Genomic DNA, 17,096 nt, shown 5'->3' on the forward strand with positions numbered 1-17,096 from the left:
TTTTAACATGATCTATGTAAAACTCCTCTGGTGCGCTGCAGGGATCCAAAAAAATTGGGTGGTATTTGGTCACGTGCCCCCCCCCCCCCCAAGAAAAAAGAACAAAAAAAAAAGTAAACCATGTATTTCTCTTAGTTTCTTTAAAACACTTTTAGCTCGTTGCGCTGCTCAATTACGTTTCATCTGCCCAACCAGTGGTACAGAAATCGGGTATTTTTAGCAGTATAGATAGCCTACTGTAGCTTTTTAAAGTTGTGCATTTTTGTGCCCTTCAAAACAGTGGCGGATTGAAGGAGCGATTGCCTCGTAAAACACAAAAAAGTAAATATTCATGGTGTATTTGCAAAGTCGGATTAATGCAGGCCTACACATCGTTATTTTTTGTTGAAGTCGCTCCCACACCCTAAGACCACTTGCTGGACCCCCTTGCCTCAAAAACGGAGCAAATACAGTTCTTCGTACTAAAACACATTGTTTACCCAACTAACTAACATATAAATTAATCTATTTCAGTGTTAATAAAAGTATGAGTTCAAATTTGCCTTGTGTATCTACACTTTGGTAAGGTGGGGCAACAGCGGATAAATATTACAAATTTCTTTAAAGGACTGTTTGATACCTACTATAGCCTACAAGAGAAGACAAAACTTCTTTGAAAAATAAGTTATTGAAATTCTTTTTTAGCCATGAAAAAGGGATTGGATAGCCTACTTAACTTCAATTTTAAATCCAAAGTTTGCGACTCCAATGTCTGAAGAAATTTTCTTTTTAGTTGGATGGATTTAATTAAATAAGCTACAAAATGTGACTTTTAAGTGAAAAAGTTAATGTTGGAACACAACACACGCAAAAGAACATCAAGACACAACAAAAATTGTCAAATTTTTCTGGGAGCTTGCCGCCAGGCCCTCTGTCAGTCTTTTCGTTATTTATTAACCACAGCATTCGCATTGTTCAATTCGCTTAAAACGTTTCCATACTTGAAAATGTAGTGCCACCCTTAACTGTTTTTTTAGATCTACTACTGCAATGGTTCGAGTGGTACGATTATAAACATACAAAGCAAAAATGAAGTAAATATAGATTATTACTACTACTACAGGCAAGCATGATTGACAAAACTTTCTGTTATGCACAGCAGCTTGTACTTCAAATGTTACATGATAGTACCTGCAAGAAGGAAAATAGGCCTACACACATTTTTGCAAAAATTTGAAATCAAAATTATAAAAAATGGAGGGTGGTGAAGAAAACGGAGTTCATATTCGTTCTCAGCGCTTAGAAAGTATCCAGAAACAAATCCTTGCTTTTTTGAATTTTTTTTTTGTGTGGTGCAGTGCTATCAACAAAAGTTCTGAAAATGAAAACAACAACTCACTTGTTGTAAAGCGTTTCATAAACTGTGAGTTTGTTGTGTTCTCTATTCTTTTCATTCACAAGAAGTAGAAACAGGATATTCACAGAGGCTTGAAAGATACATCAACGGGTAGTCTATAAATGTTTATCGGAAACTGTCCAAGACTCTACCAATCACTAATCTCATGAAACTTTATCGCGGAAAGCCATCGATAACAAATATGCTTGATTGTTAGAAATGATTCACTGTGTTTGTACCAGAAAACAACAAACAAAAACAGATTCTACTTCTCAACGCCGCAAATGATGATCGTTTCCATGAAATGTGTCACGAAATGACGGAAACATTTGAGACAAATTTGAGTTGATTTTTGGGAATTTTCATCTGCAAGCTCTTTCCGTTAGTGGCAGAACAATCAGCGGCTATTTTTGGTACCGGTACTTAATCATCTTCTAAAGACAAAGTTAAGTATCATGTTTCTACCCAGACTTATTAGCTTTGCAAACACAGCCAAGTGCTCGGTTTTGTAGCTTAGGGTTTTCCAAATACAAGATAAAAGATACATTTGTGCATTGCGAGTCGACAAAAACAGGTTTTTCTGCAATGTCACCAACTCTGCGCACATTCAACATTGTTGTTGTCTTGCATTGTGGTTTAACAAAAGGTTCGGAAATTTAATCTTTCAATATTCCATTGTCCTCACTCTTCTTGTGTTAAAAACCACTGCACGATTTTTTGTCTATGTTGACTGCTATAACCAAGTCTCACTCATACCATACCTTCAAAGAAAACTGCTTTTGATGTAAGTTATCTCCACACGGAGATACCACGAATCACTGTAAACAAGTTATCAAGTTTTCTGAAGGAGCCTTTCCAAGCAGAATAAACCAGAAAAACTATATTTCAGCCCACCTTTAAGACAGAAATTCACCCTTATTAGGCATTTTTAGATTTTCAAGTGAGATTCCGAACGTGTTTGGCTTCCTCGGGGAGAGTTAGATCAAGGTTCCTTCGTGGGGAACCAAACACTATTGTGTCAACAACTAAAAACGATGTTTTTTGTTATTATGGACGTTTTAAGTAAATTTGAAAGACCTAAATCAAAATTTAGTTTCAACTTTCATTCCTAGGCACGCACACAAACAAGGCTACCAAATGATACCAAGCCTTTGCAGATATTGAACAAACAATACAACGAAATTCACTCCAGCAAGGTTCTAGTCAGCGGAACAAGAGTTTCATTCGTCCGAGTTCATTGTAGGCTAATATCATAGCTTATTCTAGTATTGTTTCTTGGTAATATAGTCTACTTAAAATCGCACTCAAAATTTAATTTTCTAGTAAACGTTTAGTGTCATTTCCATAATTTTTTTGCAGTGATACTTTAATTTTTTGTTGAAATACTGTCACAGTATATCTCCGTGAATACGCAATTTCAAGATCGCAAAAAACTTTATATTTACAAGAAACAGTTTACATAATTAAATAATTAAGTAAATCATTTAATTATTACAATTTCAATTATTTATTAAAAATATCTGTTTATATTTCTACCATAGCTTGAAAGGAAGTAGTTAGGCTCATAGCTAGCTGTTAGAGTTATAAAACAAGCAGGATTTTGGGAAGACATCGCTTCAGTTTCATTGTGTTCATAGCCTACGCTCGCAGTAGGCTATCACTTGCTTGAGCTTAAAAAATTCACGACCAATTAAAATTGAGGAACTGAAACTGGTTTAAAGCAAGAAACATTTTTATGACTTTCATGGATAATACGTACAATCTTTGATAGGCTGTAACAAATTATACTTTTCAGAAGGTTGTAGAAATTGATTTAGGCACAAAGCATTCTTAAAAATGGAAAAATTTTCGTGATTTCAAAAGTTTATAAAGTTATTTCTGGCTTGTTTTGAAATAAGGTCTTATCTAACCATACAAATTTAAATAGCATTTTTATTTGCTTATTTTTAAATTTTCTCCGAAAAATTAAAACAAGTGGAATTTTTGAAACAAATTTGATGTAAATCAAAAGCATGCTCAACGGCGGTGAACACGGTCACCAAATCCATGATAATACTTCACAAAGTTTGCTCAAGGCTACATATCAGAATCATTGTATGAGGACTTTTTGAAAAGAAGGATTAGGCTAAACACTAAAGTTGAACGCAGGCCACAAACATTGTGGTCATCTTGGCTCAGCCTGCTTTGCACGACTCTTGTGGAATAATTTATCACTCAGCAAGTTACGTGACAACTTTTTTAATTGTTACCAGAGCGTTGGCTTCAATGCATTCCCTTTCAAAAAGAATAATCACTGACCGTTTCCGGGTGTTTGGTATGACTAAAAGTCCTTGATTAGTTATATCGAAATGTTTTATGATTTTGTTAAAACAACTTTTTCGATTATTGTAGAAATATTCAATGTATTTAAAGCTTCCAATTCATGTTTAAGCAGCAAAAATAAAAAATAAAAGTTTTGAACTTTTTATCGATTTTGTTGCTCTTTGTTATTGGCAACAATTCAGATCTATCAGCCAGAGTGTTGAACGATATTAGGTTACTTTTTGCATTCTCATTACGAAATAAATCTGTTTATAAAGCTCGATGTAGATTTAGAATTAGATTTTAGGAAGTCTACTTTTGCATAAAACGAAGCACCCAAAGCAATAATAGCCAATGTTGTTTTCGTCTCGAGTACAAATTACACGTTGCAGAATAAAAGACAGCCTAATGTTGCAACAACATAATGTTCCAATCCAGCAGCAATGCGAGTTCTATTTTTAATCATACTGCAGCTGCAAGGAGCAAGAATTGATAACAGCATACGTCAAGCTTTTCCGTTGACATTCAAAAAATTTACGTTTGCCAGAAACCTTTACTTTCAAGATTATTCTTATTTTGTTTGTCTGATTAAGAAATGGTTAATTAATTCTTGGCATATACCTACAGCGACAAATGCGTAGATGGTGAGCTTTCCCTGTTAGGTGTACCAATAGGACTGGGCTACTTCTGGTCCTTAAAATTATATTCTTATTCGACAAAATCTGACTGTTTGAAAAAAAGATTAATCAATACCAGCTGAGAGCAGTTGAAAAGACAGCATTCTTCAATCGGCTTCGCTCCAGTTCCGGACAAGGTTATATTATTCACATTAATAATAATAAGTGTAATACTCATTGATTTTTCTTTAATATTAGATTTTACTGTAGGCTATGTCAAGCGATAGCAAGCCTGTAAATATTTCCGTTTTTGCTATCATTATAAGCACTTGTAAACACGCTTTTAGTGATAAATGATCAGACAAGATATTAATCACCTTACTCCAATTAAAAAATGCATTTTAATGGCCGGAAATACATTTTTTGATCTTATACATGAAAGAAAACAAAACCACTTCCTTCTCAACTATTTTTCCTGATCTCCCAAAAATACAAAAAAAAATTCCCTGGCAAAACTATTTGCAACACATTAGTAAACCTTTGCAAAGTTTTTTTTTTGTGTGTGTTAGTCTCTAACACAGCTGTTAAGCCCTAGTTTCGAGCTATCACAAGGTTCAATGCCATGGTTTATGAAATTAATTATTATTCTTTCAAATGCTTGAAAGAACACGTAGCCGGCTGCTACTGATCTTGAATCTTATAGAAATATCCCATTTATTCAATGAAACTGAACAATGAACACCGGTATACGTTTCACGTGCTAAATGTGGCAATAAGAAGATTGTTCAATCGTTACCCTTTAAAACGCTTGACAGACAGAAACTTTTCTAGAAATTAAGCTATGCGAAATTACACTAACACCTTGCTCTAAGTCAAGGGTGTCCAAAATCCAGTCCGCGGCCAAATCTGCCCTGAATAAGAACCGCTTGAGATCAAAGCTGAGCGACTACTTGTTGTCTACCATTAACCTCGAACCAGACTTGACCCGCGTATTGACTATTGAGATGAAGACGTCACTTTCATCCTTCGCATTGACACAGCTGTGCTTTACAAAGCTTTTGGTTTTGTTAATTTCTGGTGGATGAGCAGATAACTAACTTGTCACATCCCGTCATATGTAGCCTATATAAGAAAATATTTAAAGTTACATAGTGCTTTATTGTATGAAAATGACACAACACCACACCACTATAAATGCATTTTTTACGCAAAACAAGATCGTCAGAAGCTGTTGGGCTGCGGGCACTTCTACATTGTCAAATCTGACCCGCCTGAGAAAAAGTTTGGACACCCCTGCTCTAAGTCTAAAAGGTTTCTCCTTTTTCGAATATAACTTATTGGAGTTTATCGTTTTCGTCTACACTTTAAATTAAAAACACGAATGATGAATCAATTAAATTAATTTTAACGAATTAAAATGATGGTTGCGTGAATGAGTTTAGGTATTGCAAAAATTTTGATTGGTTTTTTGTTTCACAAACTTTACTTGAATTGTTCATCCCAAAACGCTATGATAATGGAGAATGTATTTGTTTCATGTAGTGATCGAACTAACTTTGAAAAATTCCCATGGCGTGTTTGTTTAGCACTTAATTATTTTTATATGCTTAATGACTAGGAATGTGTTGGAATTATGTAATTTTGCAACTAGTTTGGTCTTTCAAAACCAATTTTTCACGAACTGTTTACATTTTCATAGACTAGAAAATGAAACTTCGTTGTTCCGCTATTTACTTTTGCCCTGGCAACAGAAGCGCAGCCTTTTTGAGCTATCTACTAACTACTACTCAAACAAACATGAGATTGCACTTAAGTGGTTTTTCAAATACAGCGTTTATGTCAAGAAAAATGCTCACAAACGTACAGTAGCCTAGATTACACTTTATTCATTGTTTTAAGCACTTTTTTAAGAATTAAAAAAATATCATGCACATCTTCTCCTGCCGCGACATAATAGCTTCTCTCATTTGATGAAATTAATCAAGTTGCTTGGAGTGTAGGCTAGTGCTTCAAAAATATCAGCATATCTTGTTAAAATAATTGTAAACCTGTGGCTGTCATCTTTTTTTTATAGTTTTAGAACTTTTAGCATAACTTTTATAGTTTTAGAACGATTCATAACAAATTTATTTTTTTTTCGGAAACAACAAGGAGGCTGCTCGTAGCCCACAACGCCCTTGAATTTATTTAGCATTGTAAGAGGTAATGACGCGCCGTCGTAAGCACAAACAGTTTAACTTGCTAGGGAACCACAATTATGACGTTGTGCTTGTTCAGTAATATCTACTGTATATGGCATCTCTTCAGCAGGTTTTCAACAACAAAATGTACGATGAATTGTACAGGTGAAAACAAAAACTATTTTAATACGTCATGTCAGTTAAGTGTTTAATCTAACAAAACGAATACGGCACAGAGTTGCACGAGATTAAATGATTTATAGAGAAAAATAAGGCAGACGTTTGTGCGGTGTTTGTTAATCTATCCCAGCAAAGACGAACAACCACTTAATTTTCAGCTATCATTAATTAATTTTTGGCAACTCATAAAATGTCGTCATAGCTCGAAGCGGCAAAAAATCCCACAACTTGATATAAAAACGCCGCCAGCCGCAAGATTGAACAGACGACTAAGACGAGATAAAAACGTTTTGTAAACTTGTTGCAACAAAGAAGTTGCAAGCTATATTGCAATCACAGTTTTACGTTCTTTGATGACAAGTAGCCTACAGGTCATTGCGCCTTTTGCTAAATTTATGGTGCATGGGCTTACATTAACCAATTAGATTAATAATAGCTACCGATCAAATTTGAATTTAAACAATCATTTATAAACAGAGAAATGATTTTTCGAATTAAATTTTATTTGGTTTGTATGCTACCTTTGTGGTCATGGACATTTTATACGATGTAACGACAAATATAAGTTTAGCATTTCTGGGTTTCTGTATGCACTTATTTAAAACATTCAAGATGACCACTTGCTCCAATGGTATCTTCACTTCTACAAATAGTTAAGAAAATCCTTTTTGTTGCGAGTCTGAATTGTAGAATCTTACACAAATAAAATTTAAGCAAAAGTGAATGCATTTCATTGTGCAACTATTAAGTATAAACGTTTTTTAGGAAATGATCAATAGAATGTTTAGGAAATGATCAATAGAATGTTGCTTCTGCATTGTGTTTTGGTTCTCTACGTCTTAAGAGAGACCTCCGCTTCTTGCAAGCCTCCTAAAGCCAACTTAGGCACTGAAGTCTACTCAAGAAATTCCTTGTTTAGACGTTACGTTCCTTCTTATGATGTAGGATCGTCAGTCACTTACCGGTGCCGCATTAGCACATGTCGGTTGGTTGGTGCGTCCAGAAGAACATGCGGAGTTTTGTATGATGGTTCCTATGGCTGGGCTCCTCGAGCTCCTAGATGTGATTGTAAGTAAAAACCTGTTATTGTTCTGAAAATTCTACAGTAGTTTAATATGGGTAACATATTCCAGTCTGCAAGGCCTTTCTTCGTTTATTGTGCATGTGCCGATGATAAATCAGTTTAAGATGGGTCTGATGTGCTGGCTGAGCTAATAAAACAGTTTTCAGTTTTGTTTAAACCAAATTACATTGTCGAACTGGAGGCTTCTGCCACCATTTCTTCGTTATTTTGCAACACGGCTGATTTGTTCTTACTAGTAACTACAAACATTCGCCTCTTTGAATAAAATGTATTGATCCTGCTATACAAAAGTCTTTAGGGTTGAAGCATACATATAATCACAAGCGATTTGTTCTCTGACTTGAATCCTACGTGATTTCTAACACATTTCCACATTTTTTTTCCATCTTTTAGGCACATATTCATCAACGAGGTATGAGCCTCCTCCAACACCAAGTGCTTACTTTTGCAACAGGCCAAGTGACCCAGTGTATGGATCAATACATGCATATCCAAACTCAAAGCGACGATTTTCAGTGGGGGAAAGAATCAGCTATGTATGCAACGATGGTTACCGATTGAATGGAATTGCGGAGGTTACTTGTGGTCATCATGGATGGTCACATACGCCATCTTGCGACGGTAAGTTTCTTTTCGTTTTTTATTGATAAGTAACTTATTTTTCTGGAGAATGGCTGGTAGAGGTGAATAGATACACCATAACCTTTTTCTTGCTTCTCTTTCAAGTATATTTTCGTCAGTCATCGGATGACGACATAGTCAAGCTTTTTGATTACTGTCGCTTTGCTTAGATAAAAAGAAATCTTGGTCACTTCTAAGTTTTATGTAATTTTTTTTCTATTTAAGGACTGAAAAAGTAAAAAAATGCAGTTAAAAAAAATTAGATTCTAAAAAATTGACTGTAACAGGTTTAATTTTGATTTAATAAAATTTAATTTGACAGCATTAGCTGAGTGGGTTTTGCTTAACTCAATCTAATTAATTAAACTATATTTACTTATTTATCAGAAATTTTTGGATGCAATCGGCCTAGCGACCCGCAATACGGATCAGTCAACTCACCTTCGTACAAACGTCGTTATGCAGTCAATGATTGGGTGACTTACAGATGCAATAATGGATACTGCATGAACGGAGATCCTAAAGTATACTGCAGACGCTCCGGTTGGACACATACTCCAACGTGCAGACGTAAGTAAAGAATATACTTGGCAACAGATGACGCTGTGGCTCACCACACAGCACAGGAACAAGCAACGCAAGAAACAATCTATCAATGATAGATGCGCTGCCTAGAAATGTGTAAAAATTCGTTACCAATAAACATGTTTTGTATAGTTTTTTAGAAAATATAATATCTTGCCATTATTGAGAAAGCACTGCAGTGATGTTTTCATTAATATAAATGCAAACATTATTTTATAAAACAGAAAACTTTATCAGTTCCAAACACAACGAAACGCCTTTGGTGTAAAAGAAATTAAATTTTCTTTACCACATAAACATCTCGAAAAAGTACTTTTTCATAACTTACGAGGCGTTTTGAATTTCAAATTTGTGCGGAACAGGAATATTTTAAACATTCTCTAAACAACAAATTACACCTTCCGCTTAAATTCAATCAGATAATTTGACAAAAACGAACTGCATTGCCCATTGGTACGCCCATTATTAACTATCTTATGGCATGATATTATTTCTTGCACGATTTATGAGTCGATTCACGACTATTCTGTGATTTTGCAAGCCTTGCAAAACTTACAAAAGATTGTTTGTTATTATTAAAATTAAATTGTAAAAAAAATTAAAATATACGTGAGATAAATAAAGCAATTTATTAGACAAACGACAAATAGGTAAGAAATACAGAAACAAAAACTTTTGTGAGATTGTTTAGTCATTCTGTTCTAAGACAATTTGCCACTGCCAACTTCATTAATTCTTTTGCAATCAAGCGTTAGGCCTATAGTTTTTGATAGATACAATCTTTTTTCTTTATAACTTCTTCTTTTCTTTATTAGTATAGGCCAGGGGTGCACAACCTTTTTGCTATTGGCGGCCACATTCAGATTTATTCTACAAAGCACGGCCGCTACGGAGTTTTAAATGATTTTTTTTTTAATTTGCGTTATTTAAGAGAAGAATTTATCCGTTAATATCTACTAAAGTTATCATGCTTATACCTAATAGTGTCATGAAATATCAAACACTTTTTGAAATGAACTTATTCCGTCTGCGACATTGCAACTAGTAACTCCCTTGATTTTGCATACGAGCAGATAAAATTGCTAATCTGGGAACCTCGCGAGATACAGTCTTTGTTGAGACTCCAGGTTTTCCTCCAACAATCGCGTTCGGTAGGCTACTCGTTTTTCAGGTACTTCATTTAATTGCAAACTTGCACACGTAGCCTAAGTGCTTCCGAAAAGAACAAGAGTTACTCTTGCCAATTCTCGCAACATTGGATAATCAAGTGCACTTTTCTACATTTCCGACACAGATTTTCCTCGACTCGCCTTCCAATTTTGCGTAATTGTGTGACATATGACGACGAAAATGCTGCTTTGCATTATCTCCTTTAACAGTTTTAACTACTTGACTGCATATTAGACACATCATAGTCTACTATGCGCTGCCGTCTCGATCATAAAATAATCCAACTCCCATTTGGAATTGAATACCCTTTTCTCCTCTGCTAGTGTTTCTTTTTCTTTTTAAGGACACAATGCAATGTATGCTAATGTTACAATGAAATTGGGTCGAGGAAAAACTTTTGTCTCTAAACGATTTTAACAATATAGCCTATAGCCTACAAAAACTTATGATGAAAATGTTTTTCAAGCTCTAAAATTTGAAATACTATATAGGCCTATAATTACAAGGGTATCCAGTGGTTCTAGATATCCCTATAGCCTATAATATTTATACAGTAATACATTTCATTTTTTTAATGAAATAACTTTTTCATTTCAACAACAGGGCACGGCCGCCAACACATGCTTATGAAATTACGTGTTAACGGCCGCATAATTATTCATCGACGGCCGCATGCGACCGTACGGCCGCAGGTTGAACACCGTTGGTACAGGCGTATACGACAAAATACTCCCCTGCACGGAACACATTATTATTGTTTGAATTGATTTAAGTTTGAAAAGATAAAAGGATTTTTTTTTCAAAAATCTCCAAATTTCTGGAAACTGTTATTATCGGATTTGTGTTATAGTGTTTCATGTCATAACCAAAACAGAAACTCTTTCGAATGAAACCAAACTCATCAAAGACTTCAACATGTCATGATAATATAAGTCATGATCTAAAAGCAGGGGTGGGCGAACTACGGCCCGCGGGCCGCATGCGGCCCGCGAGACCATTTTATGCGGCCCGCCGGCACTTGCAGAAACTACTACTCATCACTTATTGTTTTAATTAAACAGGTTACATGACAAAATATTATTCCCTTTCCGAGCGTGTTTTTCTCTTCACTTTCAGTGCGTAAACACACACACGTCAGTCGCGCATGTATTGCAACATGCTTTCACGCATTGTTTGATGCAATTGTTTGATCATAAAATACAAATACGGTAGCGGCTACCGTAGGCCTACCAGTACTTCTACTTTCCTCCAAATAGCTTTTCATTATTATTTGAGACGCACTGTTTAATGTTTTCTACTTCGACAGGATTTTTGTTAAAAAATAAAAGATTTATATTTTTACTCTGTTAAAATAATGAGTGCTGTTAAGAAACGAAAGATTGAAGATGAAAGTCGTGTTTTCAATAAGGAATGGACTGTTAAATACTATTTTATCGAAATTGGGAATAAAGCAGTTTGCTTGTTGTGCCGTGAGTCCGTGGCTCTTTTGAAGGAGTACAATTTAAAAAGACACAACCAAACCAGAAGACTGTGAAAAACTGTGAACAGTTGCACAAGTCTCATTAACTTTTGTGATGATGATTGCATAGCTTTAAACGTAACTGAGTGTGAAATACAAAAATTGTGTTTAATATGAATATGCGTTCATTTACACACCGGGTAAATTTTCCTACTTTGTAACGAGAGTGTGCGGCCCTCCGGCTGCAACATTTTTTCAAATGTGGCCCTCAGTACAAAAAGTTTGCCCACCCCTGATCTAAAAGCATACTTCTTTACACAAACGCAACAACAACTGAAACCTTGAGACAACAATGCTGTGTTGCTCTGAAAAACATCAATTCAGTGGTGACTGGTAGACTGAATAAGGAACAAACATTAAATAAGTTTCATTTAAAACTGTCAAGCGTAGAAATTCAAATATTAGTTTATTTATCAAACATATTTTTGTCGAGCTGTCTGCCTCCAGACCTGAATCACCACATTTAACGGCTTCCACAAATCTTAATTTTTTATTTTGAAAATAATCCACTAAGTTGCGTTTATTTTCAATTTGTATTAAAACATTTATATTGTCCATAAGAAGCCTATGTTTAAAAATTTTATTTTTCATAACTTTGAAAGCCACAAAAACATGCAGTCGACAAGGTTGTTAGAAAACGACAATTTACTTCGCAGTAATTAACTCGAAAAACAAGTTTTTGTTTTTGCAATTTGAGTTAAGCCGTTTCACGAAGTGATACTTCACTCGTATTAATGAGCACAAAACAAAGCATGTGATTAAAGAGGAATTAAGTTCAAATTGCACGTTTTCGACAAACAAAGTTTGAGAGTCTTTCGTTTCTATAGACTGTTGAAATCACAACAATTTTTTTTTTGTCATTGACTATGGTGCTAAAATCACAAGTTTCATAAACCAATAACAACATTTAAAAAAAAAGTTCAGAAAATTGATTTAAAATAAAATTTTGCATCAGCCCAATTTCAATATAATAATAGGGTTTAAAAATTTTAAATTAAAACTTTTAAACATCTTTTTGTATTTATTAATATTGTATAATTTCGTTTAGGCTTTTTATACACTTAAAAATGCACAAGTGAAATGCATGTACTATATGGCTCGAAAAAGTTATCATATTAGCCTAAGAAACACAATACAAGTGCAAAAATAAACCTGTTATTGGCAAGGATTTTTTTCTACTAAAGTATTTTTTCTAGTTAATTATTTGGCTTTTGTCCAGTTAGGCCTACACAAAAATAAACGCACCAACATGCTGTATGAGCAATATAAAGTCCAATAAAGCATTTCGTATATATTGGTTTGTATCTGATATATGGCAGTAATTTTATTTAACAGACGGATGCGACAAAAGAGCAGCTCCAGACTATGGAACATATTCAGGAAGCAAAACATATTGGTGTCCTGGGGATAACGTGAGGTACTCGTGTTTGCCTAGTTTTGAAATGGACGGAAACGAATACTCGACTTGTGGAAACAATTACAGATGGAATAACGATGTTCCTAAATGCATAAGTAAGAAAATCTAAAACAACATGACAGTAGCACGCAGATATTTATAAAATAATGCGATTGTAATGAGCTAAAGGTAGTTTTTGTTACAAGTTCTGTTTATACAGAAGTAGCCTATAAAATCCGTAATATACTCATTCAAAAGCTATGTTTCTGCCATATCGGCCTCAAAAGTTAGTTGAAAAATTGGCCAAATTTTGAATTCAAAGGATTCCTCTATACTTTAGTTTAAAAGTAGCAAAGTAACGCTCTTTCGCCACGGCTGCAATATGCCAAAAAAAGAAGCGCTCCCACTACTCGCTATCAGTTGATGAAAAATAACGCACTCTTGCTACTCGACTAAAATTACCGGTCATCCCAGACTCACTTGCTTCTTCTATGCGCTACTTCTTGTCTTGAGCTTACACTGGAGGCTGTACACAAGTGCCAAGGTCGTAAAAACAAAAACAGCTTGTTTAATCACACAGCTTGTTCAAGCCAAATTTTTCTGAAACAAAATGTTGATTTTTTTATACGGAAAAGTAGCGGATAGCAAAATTACAATTGCAGTGAGAGTAGCGGTTATCCTACTACACTTCTAAAATTATCACCTCTCTGTAATCGCTTACTTATTGTTAAACAAATACAGCGCTGCTTCAGCTACGGCTACTAAAAAAGAAGTAGCACGCTACTGCCCACCTCTGCTTGGAAAATTATAATGTTAAATGCCTAAAAAAATTGAAAAGGAGAGATGAAGTTGTTCCACGCAATCCTCTAGACTAGAGCAAGTAGAAACTTATTGTAGGTCTGATCTGTAAATATGTTTTGTACAAACACAAAACAATAAAAGATGATTTTATGCACTTTTAGTTTGCGCTAATTCAAGGGTTGTATACGCCTACATAGTCATTTTTGGGAAAGAAAAATGCACTCATAATCGATGTGTGCAACAGGAATAATGTGCAACGACAAAACCAACACCAACATAAACCTTATACACACAACAAACGACCGGGAATCTTGGAAACTTTTTATGCAAGAGGCAGTCAATGCTTGCTTGAGAGGGAAAATTTGAAAATTTCAATTTCCGAAGGTCTAATTAACAAGGTCTAACTGGACACATCATTTTACGAGTCATAATTGCTCATGTAATCATGTTGATTTTCAGAGATTTGTATTCGCTTGGGAACACCCAGATATGCTTTAGTGAGTTCATTGCCAGTCAACAGACGGCGCTACAGAGAAGGCGACTATGCAAGCTACAGATGCAACACCGGTTATTGCATGCACGGAAGCGCAGATGTCTATTGTAGACACGCTGGATGGGATCGCTCGCCTGCATGCCGACGTATGATTTGTTTGTTTTCATTAAATTCAACTGCATAAATATTTTTTTAAGTTTAACAAATCTGTTGCTGGTACTTAGTACACAAACGTACGCCGCTTTGGCTTACGTTGGTTTTTCTATAACTACAATTTATTTTATAAACTTGCCAACACTAATTCGTGCTGCATTGTGCACGCACCTAGGGCGGTTGAAAGGCTATTTTGGGCCTGGTAGCAATGATATTCTTGGGCTCTAAATTTATAAGAAAAACTCATTGTATCCAAAGAATATGGTTTCTTCATGTTTGTCGGCTCCTTGGTAAGGTTCTAAGCCCCTATAATTATTTCAGGCCCGTGCCCAAAAGTACTCCTTGTCAACGTTACTGCACATTATACCCGCTGTGTGATTGTAAGAAAAATATGTGAAATCGTCCGTTTGACATCCACTTAAAACGCGTGTTTTTTGTTTATGTTTCAATACAACACTGTATGACGTGCGTTTGCTGATGAACGTAAAAGTTACGTTATTTTTTCTTTGTTCCATTTCGCTTTCATTCAATTCTTCATCACTAGGCATAAACCTGCACTCCATAAACAATAAATAAAACAAAAATTTTACTTTAAATTAATTTGCACACTATTTGTAGTGTACTCAGCTTATCAAAGCAGCACTCAACTTATTTCAGTAAAAAACTGAATAAAGCAAAAGAGTAGAATATTTAGCTTCTATTGTTACAATATCAAGGACTGGTTCAGCTATATTCTTACGCAAGTAAGTTTGCCTTGTGATTATTATATAAACATGTATTCATAATTTTTTAGCTGGATGCAAAAAAAGAGATCCTCCTCAGTATGGTTCTTATCGTGGCAATAAAAATTCCTGGTGCCCGGGAGATAGGGCTCGATATGGTTGCAATCCCGGCTTTCGAATGGATGGTGAAGAATATTCAGCTTGTGGGGCGGATGGTTCTTGGGAATACGATGTACCAAAATGCAGAAGTAAGATTATGCATTAGAAAATTCAACCTGTTTAGATTTTTTCATCTCCGTGTTCAAAGACGTCGGAGAAATGCAAACTAATCTCAGGAAGATTCTACCGATTTAACAAAGGACTGAAAAAACAAAAGATATTAGAAAATCTTTACCGCAATGATTGTAAGACATTAGTTGGTCTGCTCTTAATCTGCATTTGTTGTCCAAACAAATTTCTTTGCTTTGTCTTTTGCTTGACATCACTGCTTCACAAGGTGTTTTTTTTTTCATACAAGGGTACTTACGAGCCCAAATATATGTGCTACAATTTACAAATACATTTTTTTTTTGTCTAAAACAGTTTGAGTTGTCAATTACAATTTTGTTAAATTGTTCAAACTTTTTTATTTTTTAATATATTAATTCAGAGATATGCAATCGTCCATCTAATCCCCGCAATGGAAGAATTGTTTCCAGGCCTTCTGACAAGACTACTTACATGGAGAATGAGTATGTTACTTACCACTGTAATCCTGGATACTGTCAGCGTGGTTCTGCTGATGTTTACTGCAGACACAGAGGCTGGGATGCAGCTCCGACTTGCAACGGTGAAATCAAGCACTTTATATACCATATTCGTACATATATTAGCCTATATTCTTCCACCCCGATAGCTCAGTTGGATAAACGTCTGACTTTATGAAAGAAAAACTTTAAGATCAAGATGCACTGTTTCGACTCTCGGAGTGTGCGCTTGAGCGATGCGTTTTAAGAACAGCAGGTTCAGCAGTAGCCAGTGAATGGCATTATTTACAGACAACACTTCAACTACTGGAAATTCCATTCTTTCAAACTCGATGACCAGGGCTGCGTTTGTGGTTCAAAGCCTCTAAAAGTATGCGAAACTGCCAGGTTTAAGCATTTTAAAGACGCTTTCTCAGTCCGAGGATAAAGATTCCCTCAATCAATCAATCTTTATACATTTATGTATTTATTTATTATTTGTAGCCTATAGGTTCTTACATTTATTACACATTATAGGTCAATTTCATATTATATAAAATTGCTCAGTATCATAATATTTACACAGCAAAAAACAATTTTTGTGATAAAAATATGTTTTGATTGACGTCTTATGTTTTTCTTTGCCAATTTATGTAGACTAACACTTTTATGAACCATAGAGCCATAGGCAAGCAAAACAAAGTACCCTTAGCGGGTTTAACATAACGTATTACACACAAAACAAAAGATACAACATAAACGTTTAACAAAACAAAATAAATGACTCAAACGTTTTCGAGACGTACGGTACGTGTGTCCTCATCAAGAGTTAAATCTGCAATATACATAAATTGAAAAATTGTAAGATAAATTTGGCTTTAGACTACAAGTGTAAGGACACTCCGGACAAAAGCATAAACTGAACAAATGATACAAGAATGATTACGAGTAAATTATACGGTGGGACACAGATCACATGAGGTGTAAACCAGTGATTCTCAATGTGGTCCAGGTGGACCACTGGTGGTCCACCTGGAATTTCTGTTGGTCCACAGAGAGTTCTATAAATCCTTTATTAAACGTTCTTCAAAATTGTATCATCTACTATATACTACAGTAAATTATGTAAGGACTGCATACAGGTGTAAGAAAATTATGAGGCATGTATGATTGT

General features: G+C 35.0%; 1 protein-coding gene across 2 annotated transcripts in view; it reads left to right on the top strand.

Annotated features, from left to right (window-relative positions):
* Positions 1-7,422: 7,422 nt before the first annotated feature.
* The window catches only part of LOC145786178 (sushi, von Willebrand factor type A, EGF and pentraxin domain-containing protein 1-like), an 85,631-nt gene continuing 75,957 nt past the window's right edge, over positions 7,423-17,096 (top strand). For both annotated transcript variants that reach the window (XM_082597826.1, XM_082597832.1), the window contains exons 1-7: positions 7,423-7,721; positions 8,131-8,358; positions 8,746-8,928; positions 12,968-13,144; positions 14,289-14,468; positions 15,269-15,445; positions 15,847-16,026. In XM_082597826.1, the coding sequence (XP_082453952.1) occupies positions 7,445-7,721; positions 8,131-8,358; positions 8,746-8,928; positions 12,968-13,144; positions 14,289-14,468; positions 15,269-15,445; positions 15,847-16,026 (1,402 nt within the window). In that variant the 5' untranslated portion in view covers positions 7,423-7,444. The remainder of the gene's footprint in view (positions 7,722-8,130; positions 8,359-8,745; positions 8,929-12,967; positions 13,145-14,288; positions 14,469-15,268; positions 15,446-15,846; positions 16,027-17,096) is intronic.

This window comes from Aplidium turbinatum, chromosome 2 (genome assembly GCF_918807975.1).
Source record: "Aplidium turbinatum chromosome 2, kaAplTurb1.1, whole genome shotgun sequence".
NCBI lineage: Eukaryota > Metazoa > Chordata > Ascidiacea > Aplousobranchia > Polyclinidae > Aplidium > Aplidium turbinatum.